The sequence below is a fragment of the Pleurodeles waltl genome, chromosome 8, assembly GCF_031143425.1.
Source record: "Pleurodeles waltl isolate 20211129_DDA chromosome 8, aPleWal1.hap1.20221129, whole genome shotgun sequence".
NCBI classification, from domain to species: Eukaryota; Metazoa; Chordata; class Amphibia; order Caudata; family Salamandridae; genus Pleurodeles; species Pleurodeles waltl.
In genome coordinates this window covers 600,969,040-600,985,307 of record NC_090447.1, presented here as the reverse complement: position 1 = coordinate 600,985,307, position 16,268 = coordinate 600,969,040, and the positions used below count along the sequence as shown (strand labels likewise).

The window sequence follows — 16,268 nt, the reverse complement described above, 5'->3', positions numbered from 1 at the left end:
CAGTTGAGATGCAAAGAAAGTGAATGCCATCCTGCTCCAGCCACATTGAAAACAGCAATAGTCAGAGGAATGGTCAATTCCATTGTCTCACCTATGTGTCATTGGAAGTATTGATGTACAACTGATGTTCTGTTTTCCGCATCCTCATCCTCTGTCTCCTCATCCTCACTGTCCTCAGGGTCCATTGCTGCCACAGGGGCATTTTCAATCTCCTCCTCCTGCAGGTAAGGCACATGTCGCCTGAGGGCCAGGTTTGCAACATGCAGCATGCTACTACTATCTGGCAGACCTTCTCGGGTGAGTAGCACATGGATTCACCTGTCAGATGGAGGCATCTGATTCCAGCCTTCAGGAGACCAAAGGTACATTCGATGATACTCCTGGTTCACCCATGAACATCATTAGTCCTATGCTCAGCCCCTGTATTGCAGTCCCAACAGGCGTCAGGAGCTACAATAGGTTGGGGTAGCCAGAGTCACCTGCAAGTATTGATGGACAAACATTGGCCTGACACAATGGTATAGGGATAACTCCTGAAGGCATACATCAACATGCATTGGGTGAGGACTCAGGCTCACCTATTAGCCACACCCTGTGCCTCTGTAGTTGTGCCATCACATTTGGGATGCTGCTATTCCTCAGGACAAAGGCATCATGCACTGACCCAAGATATATGGCAGTGACGTGGGGGATATACTGGTCCGCCAGGCACACCATTTGGACATTGAGTGAGTGGAAACTGCTGATTCCTGAACACCTGTTCATTATGGCTGCGGGGGGACAAATGCAATATGTGTTCCGTCAATCGCCCCAAACATTTTGGGGATATGTCCCACTGCATAGAATCCTGCCTTCACAGTGGCCAAATCTTCCACCTGGGGGAAAGCAATGTAGCTGCACATGTGTTTGACCAAGGCAGACAAAACCATGCCAGCGCGATTGAGAACATTGGCTGTGACATTCCTGCTGCCAAGCCCACTTTCACTTGGAAAGAACCAGTTGCCAGGAAATGGAACACTGATAGAACCTGCACCAGGGGGGTATCCCAGTGGGATAACGGATAGCTGATATCAGATCAGGCTCCAATTGTGCACACAGCTCTGTGATAGTGGCCCTGTCCAGTCTATAGGACAGTATTATGTGCCTGTCCTCCAGTGTAACCAAGTCCACATGGGGTCTGTACACGGGGTCTTGTCTCCTACTCTGATTCCTCTGCAGTGGTAGGTATTTAAGGGACTCAAGAGTGAGTAAGGTGTCAGAATTTGAACAAAGGAACCACCACCTCAGTGTACATAGAGCAGTAATGTGATGGGACAATGGGAATGGCAATGTATGTGCAATTTATAGCAATGACACAGTTCTCGATTATCTGTATGTTGTCCACCACCATAAAATGGCGACCGCCTGTCCTGTATGTAGGGACAGGTGGAGGTGAGGTAACTCCGCGGGCGCCATGGCGGAAGGCGTTCTTGCACCGCTGTGCTGTTCCTCATTGGCTAGTATGGGGATCTATGGAGTACAGTGGCCAATGGGAATCAGAGGCGGCGGTGACGGTGTACACTGCCATGGACGTGACCGCCATTTTCTGTCTATAACCTCACTTGATTCCTGACTTTCCACAGGACAACACCTACACTGCGTGTGCTGCTGTGACCTGTGTCTAGATCCTGCCATGGCTCGTGTGACCGGGAAAAGGGCCCCTGCCTTCACTTCGGAGGAGTTGGAGCGCTTGATGGATGGGGTCCTACCCCAGTATGAACAGCTATATGGGCCTCCAGACCAACAGGTGAGTACACCTTGGGCATGATGCATGTGACAATCTTGCATGGAGATGTGTGCGCAAGCATCGTGTCATTTTGGCGGTGTTATGGCTGGTGGTAGTATACATGGTGTGCGCCAGGTGATGTGCGTGCCGATGGAGATGGAAATGGGATTTGTGGGCCATATGTGTGACAGGCTGTGTTACCTCTGCAGGTCAGCGCCCATAAGAAGAAGGGATTGTGGCGTGCCATTGGCAAAGACATGCGGATCATGAGGGTCTACAGCAGGCAGAGCACCCACTGCAGGAAAAGGTGGGAGGACCTGAGACGCTGGGCTTGGAAGACCACGGATGCGCAGCTGGGTATGGCCTCCCAACGAGGGTGGGGTGCCTGTCAGAACCTGACCCCCCCTGATGGCCTGCATACTGGCGGTGGCCAACCCAGCGCTGGATGGGCGCTTTAGGGCATCACATCAGCCACAAGGGGGTGAGTACAGTGAGCATAACAACAATTATTGGTAGGTGGCATGGGATCCTGGTGGTGGGTTTCAGTTAGTGGGTGCCCCTTAATGCCAGGTCAGACATTGCAGCATGATTCAGCTCAAGGGAAATGGGTGTATTGCAAAATCTGGTAACCTAGCTAGGTTGCATTCCATGTCATAGACATATGCCAGGACAGGTGCAGTTGGAGGTGATTGGCTCTCATCTTGCTGTGGTACCTAGCCAATGGAATGCCAGTGCGATGCCTAGTGCTCAATCCTGATCCCTGTGTACAATGGTAATGTGTATGCCATCTGTGGTGTTGGTGCTGTAATTGACCCAGTGCTCCCTTTCTCTCTCTTCCCCCTATATTCTTCTGTCATCCTATACATGTGTGCATTAGCATCATCTGGCTGAGGAGCAGGGACACCGGCGACTGAAGGTGCTGCATCCCACAGGACCTAGGAGGCAGAGTCCACCAACGCCGAGGGGACCAGTGGGACGGAGGGCCTGGGGAGCACCACGGGGGAGACAGGAGGTGACAACACTCACTCTGATTCCTCCTCTGATGGTAGCTCCCTAGTGGTGGCGGACACCTCTGGAACCACCTCAGCTACAGGTATAGCCTCCACCCCTGTACCAGCACCGCCCTCCCACTAGCCCCCCACCGAGTTGCCCATGCCCGCTCACCCTGGAGGGTAGGCATCTCCTTCGCCACAGGCACCTCAGGCCCTGCCCCAGTCAGTCCTGCTGCCTTCAGTGAGGAGGTTATTGACCTCCTGAGATCCATCTCTGTAGGACAGCCAACCATGTTGAATGCCATCCAGTGGCTGGCATCCCAGATGCAGCAATGCAGTGCATACCTGGAGGGCATCCACAGTGGGTTTGCGGCCCTACAGAGATCGTTTCAGGCTCTGGCCTCCTCTCTGATGGCAGCCAGTGTCCCTGTTCCTACCGTCCCCCCTCCAACTACGACTTCCCAGTCCCAGTTTCCTCAACCCCAACCCATCCCATGCACACATACAGACAAGCATGCACACAAAACATCAGACAAGAGTAGCACAGTCAAACACAGGCAGCACACTTCAGGCCACAAACACTCACACAAACAACAGACAATTGCACACACAACAACATCCACTGCCTCTACTGTCTCCCCCTCCTGTTCCTCCTCCCACACAGTCACATCTGCACTCACACCTGCATGCACTGCATCGACAGCCACCACCACCATCATCACATCAAGCAGCACACACACCTCACTTGCAGACACCTCCACAACATCCATCCATGCATCCCCTGTGTCCTTTCCCATCCTGTCTGCCCCCATCCTAAGAGACACAAACACATGCACTCATACACCCAATAGCCATCCGCCTCACATCAGCACACTGTCCATGCACCTGCATACAAGTCCAGCAGACGTACACCTCCAACAACCACTCCCTCAACCTCCACTCCCATCTTTCCTCCCTCATCCCACCCCCCGTCCCTAAGAAGCTTTTCCTTGCCCAACTTGACCTCTTCCCCCCCTTTTACCCCCTGTCCTGCCCCTAAGTGCAGGGTCCCAAGGACCTAGCCTGGCACCTCTGCCAAACAGTCTGCCACTGCTCCCATCAAGTCGATAGCTGCTGGCACGAAGGGGCCCCAGAGTGTGATGGCTGCCACCCCTACTGTGAGCACACCTCCACCTCAGAAAGAGAGGACTAGGGTGGTGAAACCCAAGGGACATGAGACGGGGACAGTGAAGGCACCTCCTAGTCGTGGAGGCAAGAAAGGGAAGGTTCCCACTCCACCACCCAGAAAAGTGAAGGATCCCACTCCACCACCCAAAAAAGGGAAGGATCCCACTCCACCAACAAAGAGAATCAAGAGGCCCCCTCCACCAGCAGTGGGCAAGGAGAACTCACCTCCAGCTGAGGCAGGCAGTGACACACCTCCACCAGCAGAGATCAAGGGGCCCACACCTTCAGCTGAGGCAGGCAAGGAAACACCCCTGCCAGCAGTGGGCAAGGAGCCCTCACCTCCAGCTGAGGCAGACAAGTAGACACCTCCACCAGCTGTGGGCAAGGAGCCCTCACTTCCAGCTGAGGCAGGCAGGGACACACTTCCACCAGCAGTAGGCAAGGAGCCCTCACTTTCCATTGAGACACAGCAGAGGGCATGGAGGCCACCTTCCAGGCACTATTGTACAAGGAGCCCCCTCCAGAACCAGTGGGCAAGTTCCTCACTTCAGAGACTGTGACCTTGCACTCCCCAGCAGAGAGAAATGGGCACAGAGCCCCCTCCAGAACCAGTGGGCAAGTTCTCCACCTCAGAGACTGTGACCTTGCACTCCCCAGCAAAGCGAAATGGGCATGGAGCCCCCTCCAGATCCAGTGGGCAAGTTTCCCACCTCAGAGACTGTGACATTGCACTCCCCAGTAAAGAGTAAAGAGATATGGGCGTGGAGCCCCCTCCAGAACCAGTGGGCAAGTTCCCCACCTCAGAAACTTTGACATTGCACTCCCCAGCAAAGAGATATGGGCATGGAGTCCCCTGCAGAACCAGTGGGCAAGTTCCCCACTTCAGCTGAGGTGCCCCCACCCCTTTTCCCCCTAAGGTGCCCTGTTCATTTTCAACATGATGCCCCTGCACAGTGTAGTGCAGATATTGTCAGGAAAAAAGTTTGGGCTCGGACTGTGCCGGTGGCCATATGGGCCTTTTGTACTTTGGACTGGCCATTGGCCCTTTCTGGACATTTACCCCAATTTTATTTTTTCACATAGACAATATGGTGGCTGTTGGCAACAAATTATAATATCAGTTATGCTTTAATGTAGTCCTTGCATTATTTTAACATGTGTCCTGTGAGACTGGTTGAATTCTGAAGCTGGTTGTGTGTATGGTGTTTGTGTGAATGGTATACAACATACCATTCACACAAACACCATACACACAACCAGCTTCAGAATTCAACCAATCTCACAGGACACACGTGTGTGTATCACTCTCCTTTTCCTCCCTCCCTTGTGTGCTAGGCCGCTGTACTCACCGTCATCATCTTCGTCGGGGTTGGTGTTCCAGGTGGAGCATGGCGTGGAAGAGCATCGGGAAGACTTGTAGTTCGGGTTCCATGTCCGCAGTGGTCTCCTTTGTGTACCTGTTGGTGAGTCTTTCGTTTACTGTGTTCTGTTTCCGCCAGGCTTTTGATGGCTTTGGTACAGCCCCAGAAATCATGGTTTGCTATGTCACAATACGGTGGGCGGTACCTTGTCTTCCACCTGGCTGTTGATGGCTGCCGCCGTGGTCAGTGGTGTTAACACCCTGGCGGTTGGTGTGGTACATTGGCTGTCTATAGAGGTTATCCCCGCCATGGTCATAATTTGGCTGTAATTACCGCAGCCTGTTGGCAGTATTACTGCCACTTCAACAGTCACCGCCAATATCAAAATGACCACCATAATCCCTCAAAAGTATAGTTTTGGTGTCCACAGGTGCACTTTAAAAGACCACATGTTCAACTTGCTAGATTGTGGTCTAAAATATGGCAATGTAACTCAGCTTATTATGTTTGGTGCAAAGCTGATTGTTACCAGAGTACAGCCTTGCCTTACCATTTTGGCTATGAATGTGTTTGAGGTTTAAACCTATGAACACTGGCAAGATTTTATTTATCAATTTTATCGCATGGTTAATGATATAGGTGACTGTCTACCATCAGGACAAGATCACTCCTGTGGCCTAATAAGTACAAAAACAAAAACAGATTTAGTCACACTGGAGCAAAATACTTTGGAAAAGGACTGTAAAAACAACAAATCCAATTAAATGTGCTGTCTATCTCTGCTGATCAGAGCAATTGACCTATGTGTTAAAATAGGCTTGGGGAACATCTATGTCAGATATAGCTGTACTCTGGCTGCTCAATAGGTTGTGTATCACTGCTGTTCAAACAAGCTAAAACTGCATCTTTACAGATCCTAACATCCAAGTATGTAAAAACATGGCCACAAAGGGTTCTGTGGAGGTGATCTAGTCCATGGCAGATGCATAAAAAGAGAATCAGTGAACATGCACCACTGAAATAAATACGGACAATTGGTTACCCTCCAGTTTCTTTCCAACCTGATCAAAATTCTAAATGGAGGATATAGACAAAATAGATTTCCAAAATGTACACTTTTGAACAGAAGATAAGCTTACATACAGAGGTGGGTAAGCCACTGAAAGCTTGAGCCAAGCTTCAGGCAGATGCCTGGCTCTGGCTCAGCTCTGGGTCTTCTTGGCCTCTCGACTCCATCCAGGGTGCTAATAATTGTTAGGTGGCAGAGCTATAGCTTTTGCCCTGACATTGGCACTCTAAGTCAAGTATTAGAAAGTATCTGAAAGTAGGTGTCATAATTGCTTGTGAAATTGCACTTCACAGCAAAACGCCAGTGCATTAATTTGCACACACATAATCCCTAAGGAAGACAGTTTAGGTCACTTTCAAGGATTATACAGGGTGCACATCAGGGATGGATGTAACAAGTGGCTGCTAGTGAATTTATAAAATGCTGGGGAATAAAAAAGTCTTAAATTATGACTGAGCAAGACCACGGACAGAATGAGGTAGATTTCTTCAGGTGAATTTGGGGGTTCTCTACCAAAATAATCATTGAAAAAAAATCAAACCAAGTGAAGAATTTTACATCATAGTTATCTGATACATTTACAAAAAATCTAGATGGTGGGTGTTAGACCTGGCATCCTTAGGGTGGTTTTACCCCAGACTTTTTGCCTTTCACCTCCTGTTTTTTTGCTGTATATTTTTGCTGGCCTTAGGACCCTGAGCTCTTTACCACTGCTAACCAGTGCTAAAGTGCATTAGCTTTTCCCCTAAGCATGGTAATATTGGTGTAGCCCCAATTGGCATATTTAATTTACTTGTAAGTCTTTTGTAAGGTGGTACACCCTATACCCAGGGCCTCCCACTTTAGTAGCCCTGTAAAGATGTCTCAGGTCTGCCACTGCAAGGCCTGTGTGCGCAGTTTCACTGCCACTTTGACTTGGCTTTTAAAGCCTCTTGCCAAGCCCTAAACTCCCCTTTTCCTGCATATACGTCATCCCTAAGGTAGGCCTAGGTAGCCCATGGAACAGGGTGCCATGTAAATAAAAGGCAGAACATGTGCTTTTACGTTTTACATGTCCTGGTAAAGAACATCTCCCAAAGTTGTTTTCATTACTGTGAGGTCTGCTCATAGACCAGCATTGGGAATTCCTTAATATACTTTTAGGGTGTCATTCCTGATCAGAAAGGAGTAGCAGCATCATGTTTCATATCACTGGCGTGGTAATGATAAATCCTCTTTACTGGTGAAGTTGGATTTATTATTACTATTTTAGAAATACCACTTTTAGAAAGTGAGCATTCCTCTGCTCTCATTGTTCTGTGTGCCTGACAGTTTGTCTCCAATACATCCCCTCCAGAAACCCACAACACAGGAACTACTACATCTGCACTTATCTGCATACTGATGGGTCTTCCTGGGCAGGGAGGATGGGAAGTGCTCACATTTACACTTACACAGAGGGGACCGGCACACTTCGTAGAGATCCTTTGAAGTCATCCCCCACATCAAAGGCACTTTTTGGTATAAGTACTGGGTCTTGGACCCCTTGAAAGTAGTACTCTACCGGACCTGAAAGGAACTCTGCTGAAGTAAAGACTGTTGTGCTGTAAAGATTTGCACTCTGCTAGCATTGACCGTTCCCAGGCTCTGCTGCTCTTCTCTGTTTTGTTTTGCTGCTCTGCCAAGGACCAAGAACTAAATCCAGAGTGATTCCAAGTGCATGCTGGATTGCCCCCGTTTTCCTTGAAGTCTAAGAGACATCAAAGACCTTGTGCTTCATCTCAACCCCCTGCACCATTAAGAGAGTTTCTGTTGGTGCTTCATCTCAGCCCGCACCATCCTGAGTGTGCCTGTTATGGCCAGCACCCTGGAGAACTGAGTAGGGTGCTTCATCTCAGCCCCAGCAGCGTTCAGAGCATGCCTGCTGACACATTGGAGGTAAGCGCTGTGCTTTATCTCAGCCCCCTGCACCATTCTGCAACAGTGAATCTTCCCCGTTTTGGGTGCTTGTTCTGATCAGCAGAGGAGCAACGCATCTGGACTGGAAAGCGCTGCAGGAGCAGCACCCGTGGAGAACTTGATCACTGTGTGCAGCCTTTCCGCATGTCTCTGGTCACCCAACACCCGGACACCTATGCACTCACCTGCAGCAACATGGCCCCATATGTGTCGCCCACTTATGGCCCCAGCGACTGCATTGCTCATTGAAGGTACTGAAACGTAGGGATGCACTGAATCCAGAGACAACCTTTTACATTTCATCATGCGTATAAAATTACTGTAAAGGCTGTAAGAAAAGCCTATTGAAACCAAGCACTGTTTTGACTTGTACCTTTAAAGAAGCATAACTCATGCTATACTGAAAGGATTTTTGTCGTTTTGTCTGTTTTTCTAGAACCTGTGGGGATACTTTTTTTGGTGTCTTGATTGTGTTGCTGTGTGTGTATTTTGCACAAATACTTTACACATTGCCTCTTATGACAAGACTACCTGCTCTGTGCCAAGCTACCAAAGGGTGACCACAAGTTATCTTAGATGTGTCATCAACTTACCCTGACTAGAGCGGTGGGTTCTGCCTGGCTTAGGTGCATACCATAGCCAACCAGAAGACCCCATTTCTAACAAGAGGTGAACAAAACAATCCTATTTCTTTCCCCTTTAGTATGAGGAATCATATTGAGCAATCAATGTGTATATTTTTAACCTGGTATAGCATATTAAAAAAATGCTAGTTATAACATAAGTAGCCATTCAAAGCTATCAGACAAAGGGTCATTTTGTTGGAATACACTTACAACATCTCATCAGTTTTTATTAAATGGTAGTCAGGACTCAAATTAGTGTATTTAAGGCTCGCATTGGCACTCTTTGTTTATTTATTGGCTCACCCACACCTCTTGTTTACTACTCGTTTGCCAAATTATGAACATCATACATACAAACAAACACTCACACACACACCCACACACTGGTGCACGCTCACAGACAAGCACATAAACAACATGCTCTCACTCACAAACACAATTTGTAAGCCTAAATGGGGTAGTCCTCAGCTCCCAGTTTCCTCTGCGAATCAATTCCCAACTTTCAGATAGAACAAACAAGGCACCAGAGCGAGGCTCACACCCTTATGCCTAATCAGAAGCTCTTACAGGATGGAAGGCTTCCTTTACCGTTTATCATGGCTTCTGATGGGGCACGAGGGTGCATGACTGAGAGGCCCCAAATCACCATTGGTGCAATGCCTGAAGCTAGTGCAGCACGTCAGATATGTATTGCGCCTGTGGAAGTACGGACTATAACATTCCTTGCCTGACACATGTGCCGTGCAGCCCAGGGGAGCTCTCTTCTTTTGCAAGATGATATTGTAGCTTTTACATGTAAACATTTGATCAGTGAGCTTGTTTTGTTAGCTGTAAAAGCTGTAATATTTTCAGCATTGAGATGTGAGTGAGATATGATTGTGAGGGTGCCCCCCCCCCCCTTTTGGCCCTTATGTAGAAACGGCCCTGGCTGCAACTCACATAATTATTTGTAGCGTAATCACGCGGAATTACCTAAGAATTCCATGAGATTATGCAAAATTACTCAAGAACAGTAATTCCGCATTCAGAGCTATTTCTTAGTGTAAACATGTCCCCTTGCATCCAAAATGGACAAAAGAATACATTTTGCACTCAGAAATAGCACTGAGTGCACCAGAACAGAACACAAATATCGAGCACGAGCAGCCCTCAAAAGTGCTCTTGGGGTAGCATTTTACCCCAATATGCCATACTCCCAGTTTATAAAAAAAAAAAAACGCTAAACGCAGCAAAATACGAATAGTGAATGCCAGCAGCCGCTTGCACTCGGTAAATGTGTTCTTGAGTTAAGATTTTTACACAAATTACTTTTAAGTAAGCGAGCAAGTGTAATTGCATTATTGTTTGTGATTATATGCCAATGAATAAAAATTATTCCGGCATAATTGAAATTCTGCCCTGGCATAGTGCATGTGACAACTGACTTGCCTCTTAGTTCATTAATGGCATTGTTGTCAGCGCAGGGTAGAGGGTAGCAACGTTTATTTTAATAAATGTCTCTCACTAAGGTGATATCATACAATGTTCCTATGTCAAATGTTCGAAGTGTTAAATACATGTAGTTTTTTATTTTTGAAGAGACTTCATCATAGTTTGTACATGATGTTTGTTGCATGATTTACTTGCCAAACATTTTCAATGCAGGGCTAGTGAAGAGGCTCCTAAATCCAAGCCTGGCCCTTGGCTTGGCTCTAGCTCGGCTCGCCCTGTTAATTTGTTGGCTCACCCACCTCTACTTAAATATTTAAGTGACTGATTGAAAAAGTCAGAGTCCATAGTTAGACAAGCGTTTTCTTCATTGCCTAAGCTTTATAGTCATCGGAAAATGTGATTCGTTTTCCAGTGCTTCAAAATTAAAGGTTTAAGTTGCTGGGTTGTTGGTAACATTCCACTGAAAGAGAAATAGCCCTTATCAGTGTCAGCAGAAAAACACAAATTATCCATGCTACCACAAATTACATTGCCATCCAAGGACAATGAAGTGAGAAATAATGGACCAATTTGATGTCTTACTGCAAAGGACACACAATGTGAATTTGCTATAGAGGCAGCAGCAAGGAAGATCGATGTGTGATTAAGCTGTGTGGGTTTTACATTTTATGGATGGGACTAAAACTGCTCTATATTTTTTTTATTTTTTCGTATGATTACTAGAGATGAGGGGTTTAAATAACATTTTCACATATAAAAATCATTTTTAAACTGCAGAGAACTTAGGACAATTAAAATTACTTTTGATTTTTGGCAGTTCTTCATTCTGATCATCTATAAGGAAAATTGATAATTTGCAAAAATCTTTAGAAGAACACATGCCAAATATTCCATGATTTAATCATCCAATGTGTGCCAATGTATGATGGCGTTACACCCACCTGTGGAAGATGTGTTGACACTATGTGCATGTGGAATGGTAAAAACATCTTAACAATTCCCACATACGCAAATAGTGTAATAAAAATCTTCACAGCTGAGAAGTTGCCTGATGTTGTCAGTGAAACCTTCATCCAGTCCCGATTCTTCAGAAACCCTCACTTTGCACACTGGGGGTTTTCAGCTCATTAGATAGTCCCTAATTCAGAATGATGTGAATAAAATGCCAGATTTTGCCGAAAACACCACACTTGACAAGGGACATGGTGGTTGAGAACACTGCATAAAGACAATGGGACGCAAGCTAAAAGAATTGAATTTTGTGTGGTTTACAATGCTGGGGTATAAGCTTATTTCATGTAACCCAGAAGCTTAACAATTGCTCAAGGTGTCAATTTATGGTTATACTTGGCCACCACTACCTTTTTTATAATATTTAAAATGAAACAGGAATCTCACCTTGAACTGCGCCTGGCACTGGTTTCTTAAACAATATTTAAATAATACAAAATTCTATAGCCATTACTACTCTGGAAAATAAAAATAGTCTGGGAAGTGTGAGGCAGACGATGCTGGTGAGGCAGTAGGTGAGGGAAAGTCAGTGAACATAAGGGAAAGGCATACAGTTAGACAGCGCCATTAAAAACACATCTAGATTGTGGTCAGCAACATATACCATAAATCAATTCCACAAACGTTACAGATACTGCAATATTCTTTCTTTAGTTATATATGCAGGTTGAAACCACTGCAATAAAATCATATATTTTGTAGACAGTGGAAAAAACAGATTGTGTACGTTTTATTCATTTTTAGAGAGGGCAGCTCTATAAACAGGCAGATATAAAGACAGTGATAAAAATTGACATAAAAAATTAAGGAAACTGGAAAAAGAAAATCAAACAATTCACAATAAATAAGCACAAAACTCAGGTAGCCCTAATAATCACTTATTACTAGATCAAGCATTTCAGGAGAGTGTAACATGAAAGTTGCATATAGAAACACAGACAAAATTAAAATCTTAATTTAAATCACATATCACATTTTATATTAAGTATTGTGTTTACCAAGACACACTGATTTTACTAAAATTACATGAATATTATTCTCACCTATAGGGGCTTTCAGTCAGCCCTCTTCATTCATTGGTTTGCTATTGTGTCATTCACAATTTGTTTTTTCCTCTAAGTGTATCATACCGTATGGGACAGTAGGTCAACCCACTACAGCCTCAGGCAAACTTCACTGTGGGTTAAGATATTCTGGTCTTTTACAAGGAGCACATCCACACACAAAGTAGTTCCACTCAGGATCACTGACTACTTTGACAATGGGAGGTTTTTGAGACCAAAAAATATTTTTGCTTTGTGCAACTGTTTTTTTAGACGTATGAGCACCTGCAGCTTCCTCAGCAAACTGGTAAAACAAAACAAGTATTGACAAAGTCAAAAGGTTGGCAATCAACACCAGACCTATTGGCTTTGCCAAATGCCCAATGAAAACGTATTTTCTCTGTAGATCTTGAAATCAGACGGTCGAATTTGTTTCGAATTGAAACAATGTGCTAAATATGCACCCTTTGCATTAATTAGTAATTGCCGTGGGAAATATGCATTCGAAAATAATTAAATTAGATAATTCTCCATAAAAAGGAAAACGATATTTAAGCCCCCGAAGAAGAATATTTGGGGCACGATTCCTGCCACTGTCGCAAATCCTACCACAGAAAAAAAAATGTTTCTAAAAGTTTTGAGAAACTTTGAATTTCCAATTATTCAACAGGGCTTCAAGCTAATTACATTTCTTAAATTTCAAGCAAACTACCGCAGTAAAGCACTGATACCTTTTTCATTGAAAGGAGTATGCCAAGCTAGTAGATAGTTGTTTGGTTTCAGCTGAGAACATCCTTCAATGGTTGCTGGATCAGGCCGCCGCCCTTGGAGTTTTTCTACAGCATCAACGTACTGTTTCACCATTTCACGATAGAGATCTTCCAGACACCAATATTCTGTAAATGAAGTAAAACATCCTTTGTTAATGGAACAGTACAATCCTGGGTCTAATTGGCCATCTGTTAACAGTGTACTAATTGTAGAATGATGACTAGGTTGTTGCAGAAGATAGAATGCTGAAGGGTCATAAACAGTTAAAGTAAATCAAATATGTCTTTTTTTCTGATATTCCACTTTACTGTGGAAAGGTATTCATCTGGGCCACGATCTTTCAAACTTTGAGCGTGTTGTTTGTAGTTTGTAGCGCTGTGTTGCACTACTATGATTTGCAGAACAATAATACAATTGGTCATGCTTGGGTAAATAATGCTGCGTTAGATAACTACACTATGTAATGTTTTACAGTGCAAAGGTGAGTAAGTGGTGTCTTGCTCGAGTTTTGTTGTTAAGAAGGCGCCTTGAGTACACATTTCTAAAAGCAACTGCCAACTGATTTCCGCCTCTATTGATTCTCACACATTAGGGCCAACTTATCAGTAGTTATCCATATTTATCTTGTGTTTGGTAAATAAATGAAATTGTAATTTATGTGCTTCCACATTTACTTAACAAATAAACGTCCACTCATAGGTTGCTGCCTGCCGGGCTTCAGTGTATTGCGAAGCCAAATATAACAACACCCACATAAACATTAGCCTTTTAGTACAGGCTTTTGTTGAGATATGTAGTCATTTTAGGAAATCGCATACATTTTTTTAACTCCCCATGCTGTAAATCTGCATAGCTAGTGAAATGGCATTCAAGTGTGACAGCATGGCGAACTGTTTAAAAGATGTATACATTTTCTAGACTTTTCTGCTTTCAAAAAATAAATACAGAAAGGCAACACACTGATTTCTCTTTCTATTTATCTATAAAAATCACTAAAAACTGAAAAATGCGAACCTTAATCAGGTAATATGTGTCTTTTTGCAGAAATTACACATTGTGTGCATGGGTAAATACCGTAATTTGTCTTGCGGGTAATGTTTACACCTATTTTCATTTGGTGACAAGATTCCACACAAAACCAGGAAGTGCTCCTTTAGTTGTTTGGATTTACCTGGAATCCGAGGGGATTTTGTAATAATTATCTGATCTCTGTTCACTGTAAATCCTTTAGCACTCCACTAGCAACATTCTGTCCCATGTTAAAGTAAAATAACATTGTTGTTTGCACTGCTTTGTATAGCAAGTGTCGGACTAACCCATAGGGCAACTAGTCAGTGCCCCAAGGACCCTTCTAACAGGTCTGTGTGTGTAGGTCGGTTTTTGGGCTGTTTGTGGGCCTGGTTTATGCTCTGCTGGGCTGGTTTTACTGTTGATTTTGCTTCTATTACCACAAACATTGCCTGCAGCAAGCACAAATGCATGCATGGAGTACCCGCAGCCTTGAAAAACACCCATGCAGTATGTCTTTACAAGTTCAAAACTGCCCTGCCCTGATTTGAAAATGTTGCGCTCTTTTTTACTTACCTAATTCGCTAAATTAGGCCACTTCTATTTTGGTGCTCAGGTCCACTTACTGTTGTAAATCTCGGCCATAATACAGTACTCACAAACTTAATACAAATGAGAAAACTTCAAGAATTACCCATTTGAGCTTTTGTTGGAGGCGGCACATTCTGGGTGGCTGAGGCAAGGCCCTAGCCAGCCAGAACCTACCAGTCTCGTCAGGGGTGGGTGATTACACTCACTGAATGGCCGGCACTCACTCTTGGGTAGTTTGGCACAGAGAAGCCAGGCTTATCACAGGGACAATGCGTAAAGCAACGGCACAGCACTTCCGCACAACAATTACACTGAGCATCACAAAAGAGACTTTACACAAGGTGTATGTGAATAAAAATTTGTATTCAACAAACACATTATTAACACAGAATGATCGTCATGTAAATCTGGGCATAAATAACATTTAGAAATATTATTCGCAGTACCAGACCCAACTGTGTTAAACACCATAAACCGTATGTACACTTAAGAACAATAATACTTTCCCTCCCAGCACCCTCATGTGGTGCCAAGCGTTGTCAGCACAAGACCCACCCTAGTGATTACCCCTATTCAATAGCACCCTACTGCAGGGTGCACCCCGGTTCACAACGATGGAAGCAATGTGAACATACAGAGACTTTTAATTAGCTCCGCGGCCTGGACCACGTGGGTAAAATTCAATATTAACCGTAAGAGGCTTCTGGCAAGAAATAACATGTATGGCAACCCCACCCTTTTGTTTTATCAATCACCCGCACTCACTCCCTTATGTTTGCTCTGCACTGCTACGTGGTGCCATGGATATCAGGCAGCTCATACATATGCACTTGTAAGCACTCACTCCTAGCATCCATAATGCAGTGCACTGATGTCCGGTCAGTTTATGTCACTCTGTTCGCAGGCAGACAAACTGCCCTCCACCTGCCAGCCAGATTCTGCTACACGACGCCCCCACGAGCTAGAGATAAATGCAACCTTTCCCCAGATACTAGGCCACTCGCAGCCAAAGTTACACTTTTAAGGATCCCAGGGACAAGGTGGGGGGAGAAAGAGATGACGGCTGATCAGGCAACAGTTAACACATGGAGGCTTGAGCACCACTCAGGAGGTTCACTCAGAGGTCTGCAAAGCATGGGAGAAAGATCGCTGAGGCCACACGAAAGTCACAGTATTGCCCACTCCAGTCAGGCATTTCAATAGCCAAATAATTACCAGTTCTGCACCTCCTGGGAGGAGGCACAAGGTTTGGTGCGTGATGATTTGAGTCACACCAAACTATTACAATCCCACACACAAAGTGCTCAATGCCGCACTCCCTGAAATGAGGCACAAGGTTTGGAGTACCCCAGACAATTCGATCACACACAAAAAGGTTTCCAATGCAGTACTACCCCGGAATGAGGCACCAGTCTGGTGTGCGATGACTTGAGTCACACAAGATAATTCCTGACAGTCACACAAAGAACTCCAATGCCATAGCTCCCTGGAAATA

The 16,268-nt window shown here is 45.1% G+C and overlaps 1 protein-coding gene across 1 annotated transcript in view; it reads right to left on the bottom strand.

Moving 5' to 3' along the window:
* Positions 1 to 16,268, bottom strand: part of ADPRHL1 (ADP-ribosylhydrolase like 1) — a 385,298-nt gene that overhangs the window by 301,288 nt on the left and 67,742 nt on the right. Inside the window, exon 2 of the mRNA XM_069204669.1 lies at positions 13,135 to 13,299. Within this exon, the coding sequence (XP_069060770.1) occupies positions 13,135 to 13,299 (165 nt within the window). The remainder of the gene's footprint in view (positions 1 to 13,134; positions 13,300 to 16,268) is intronic.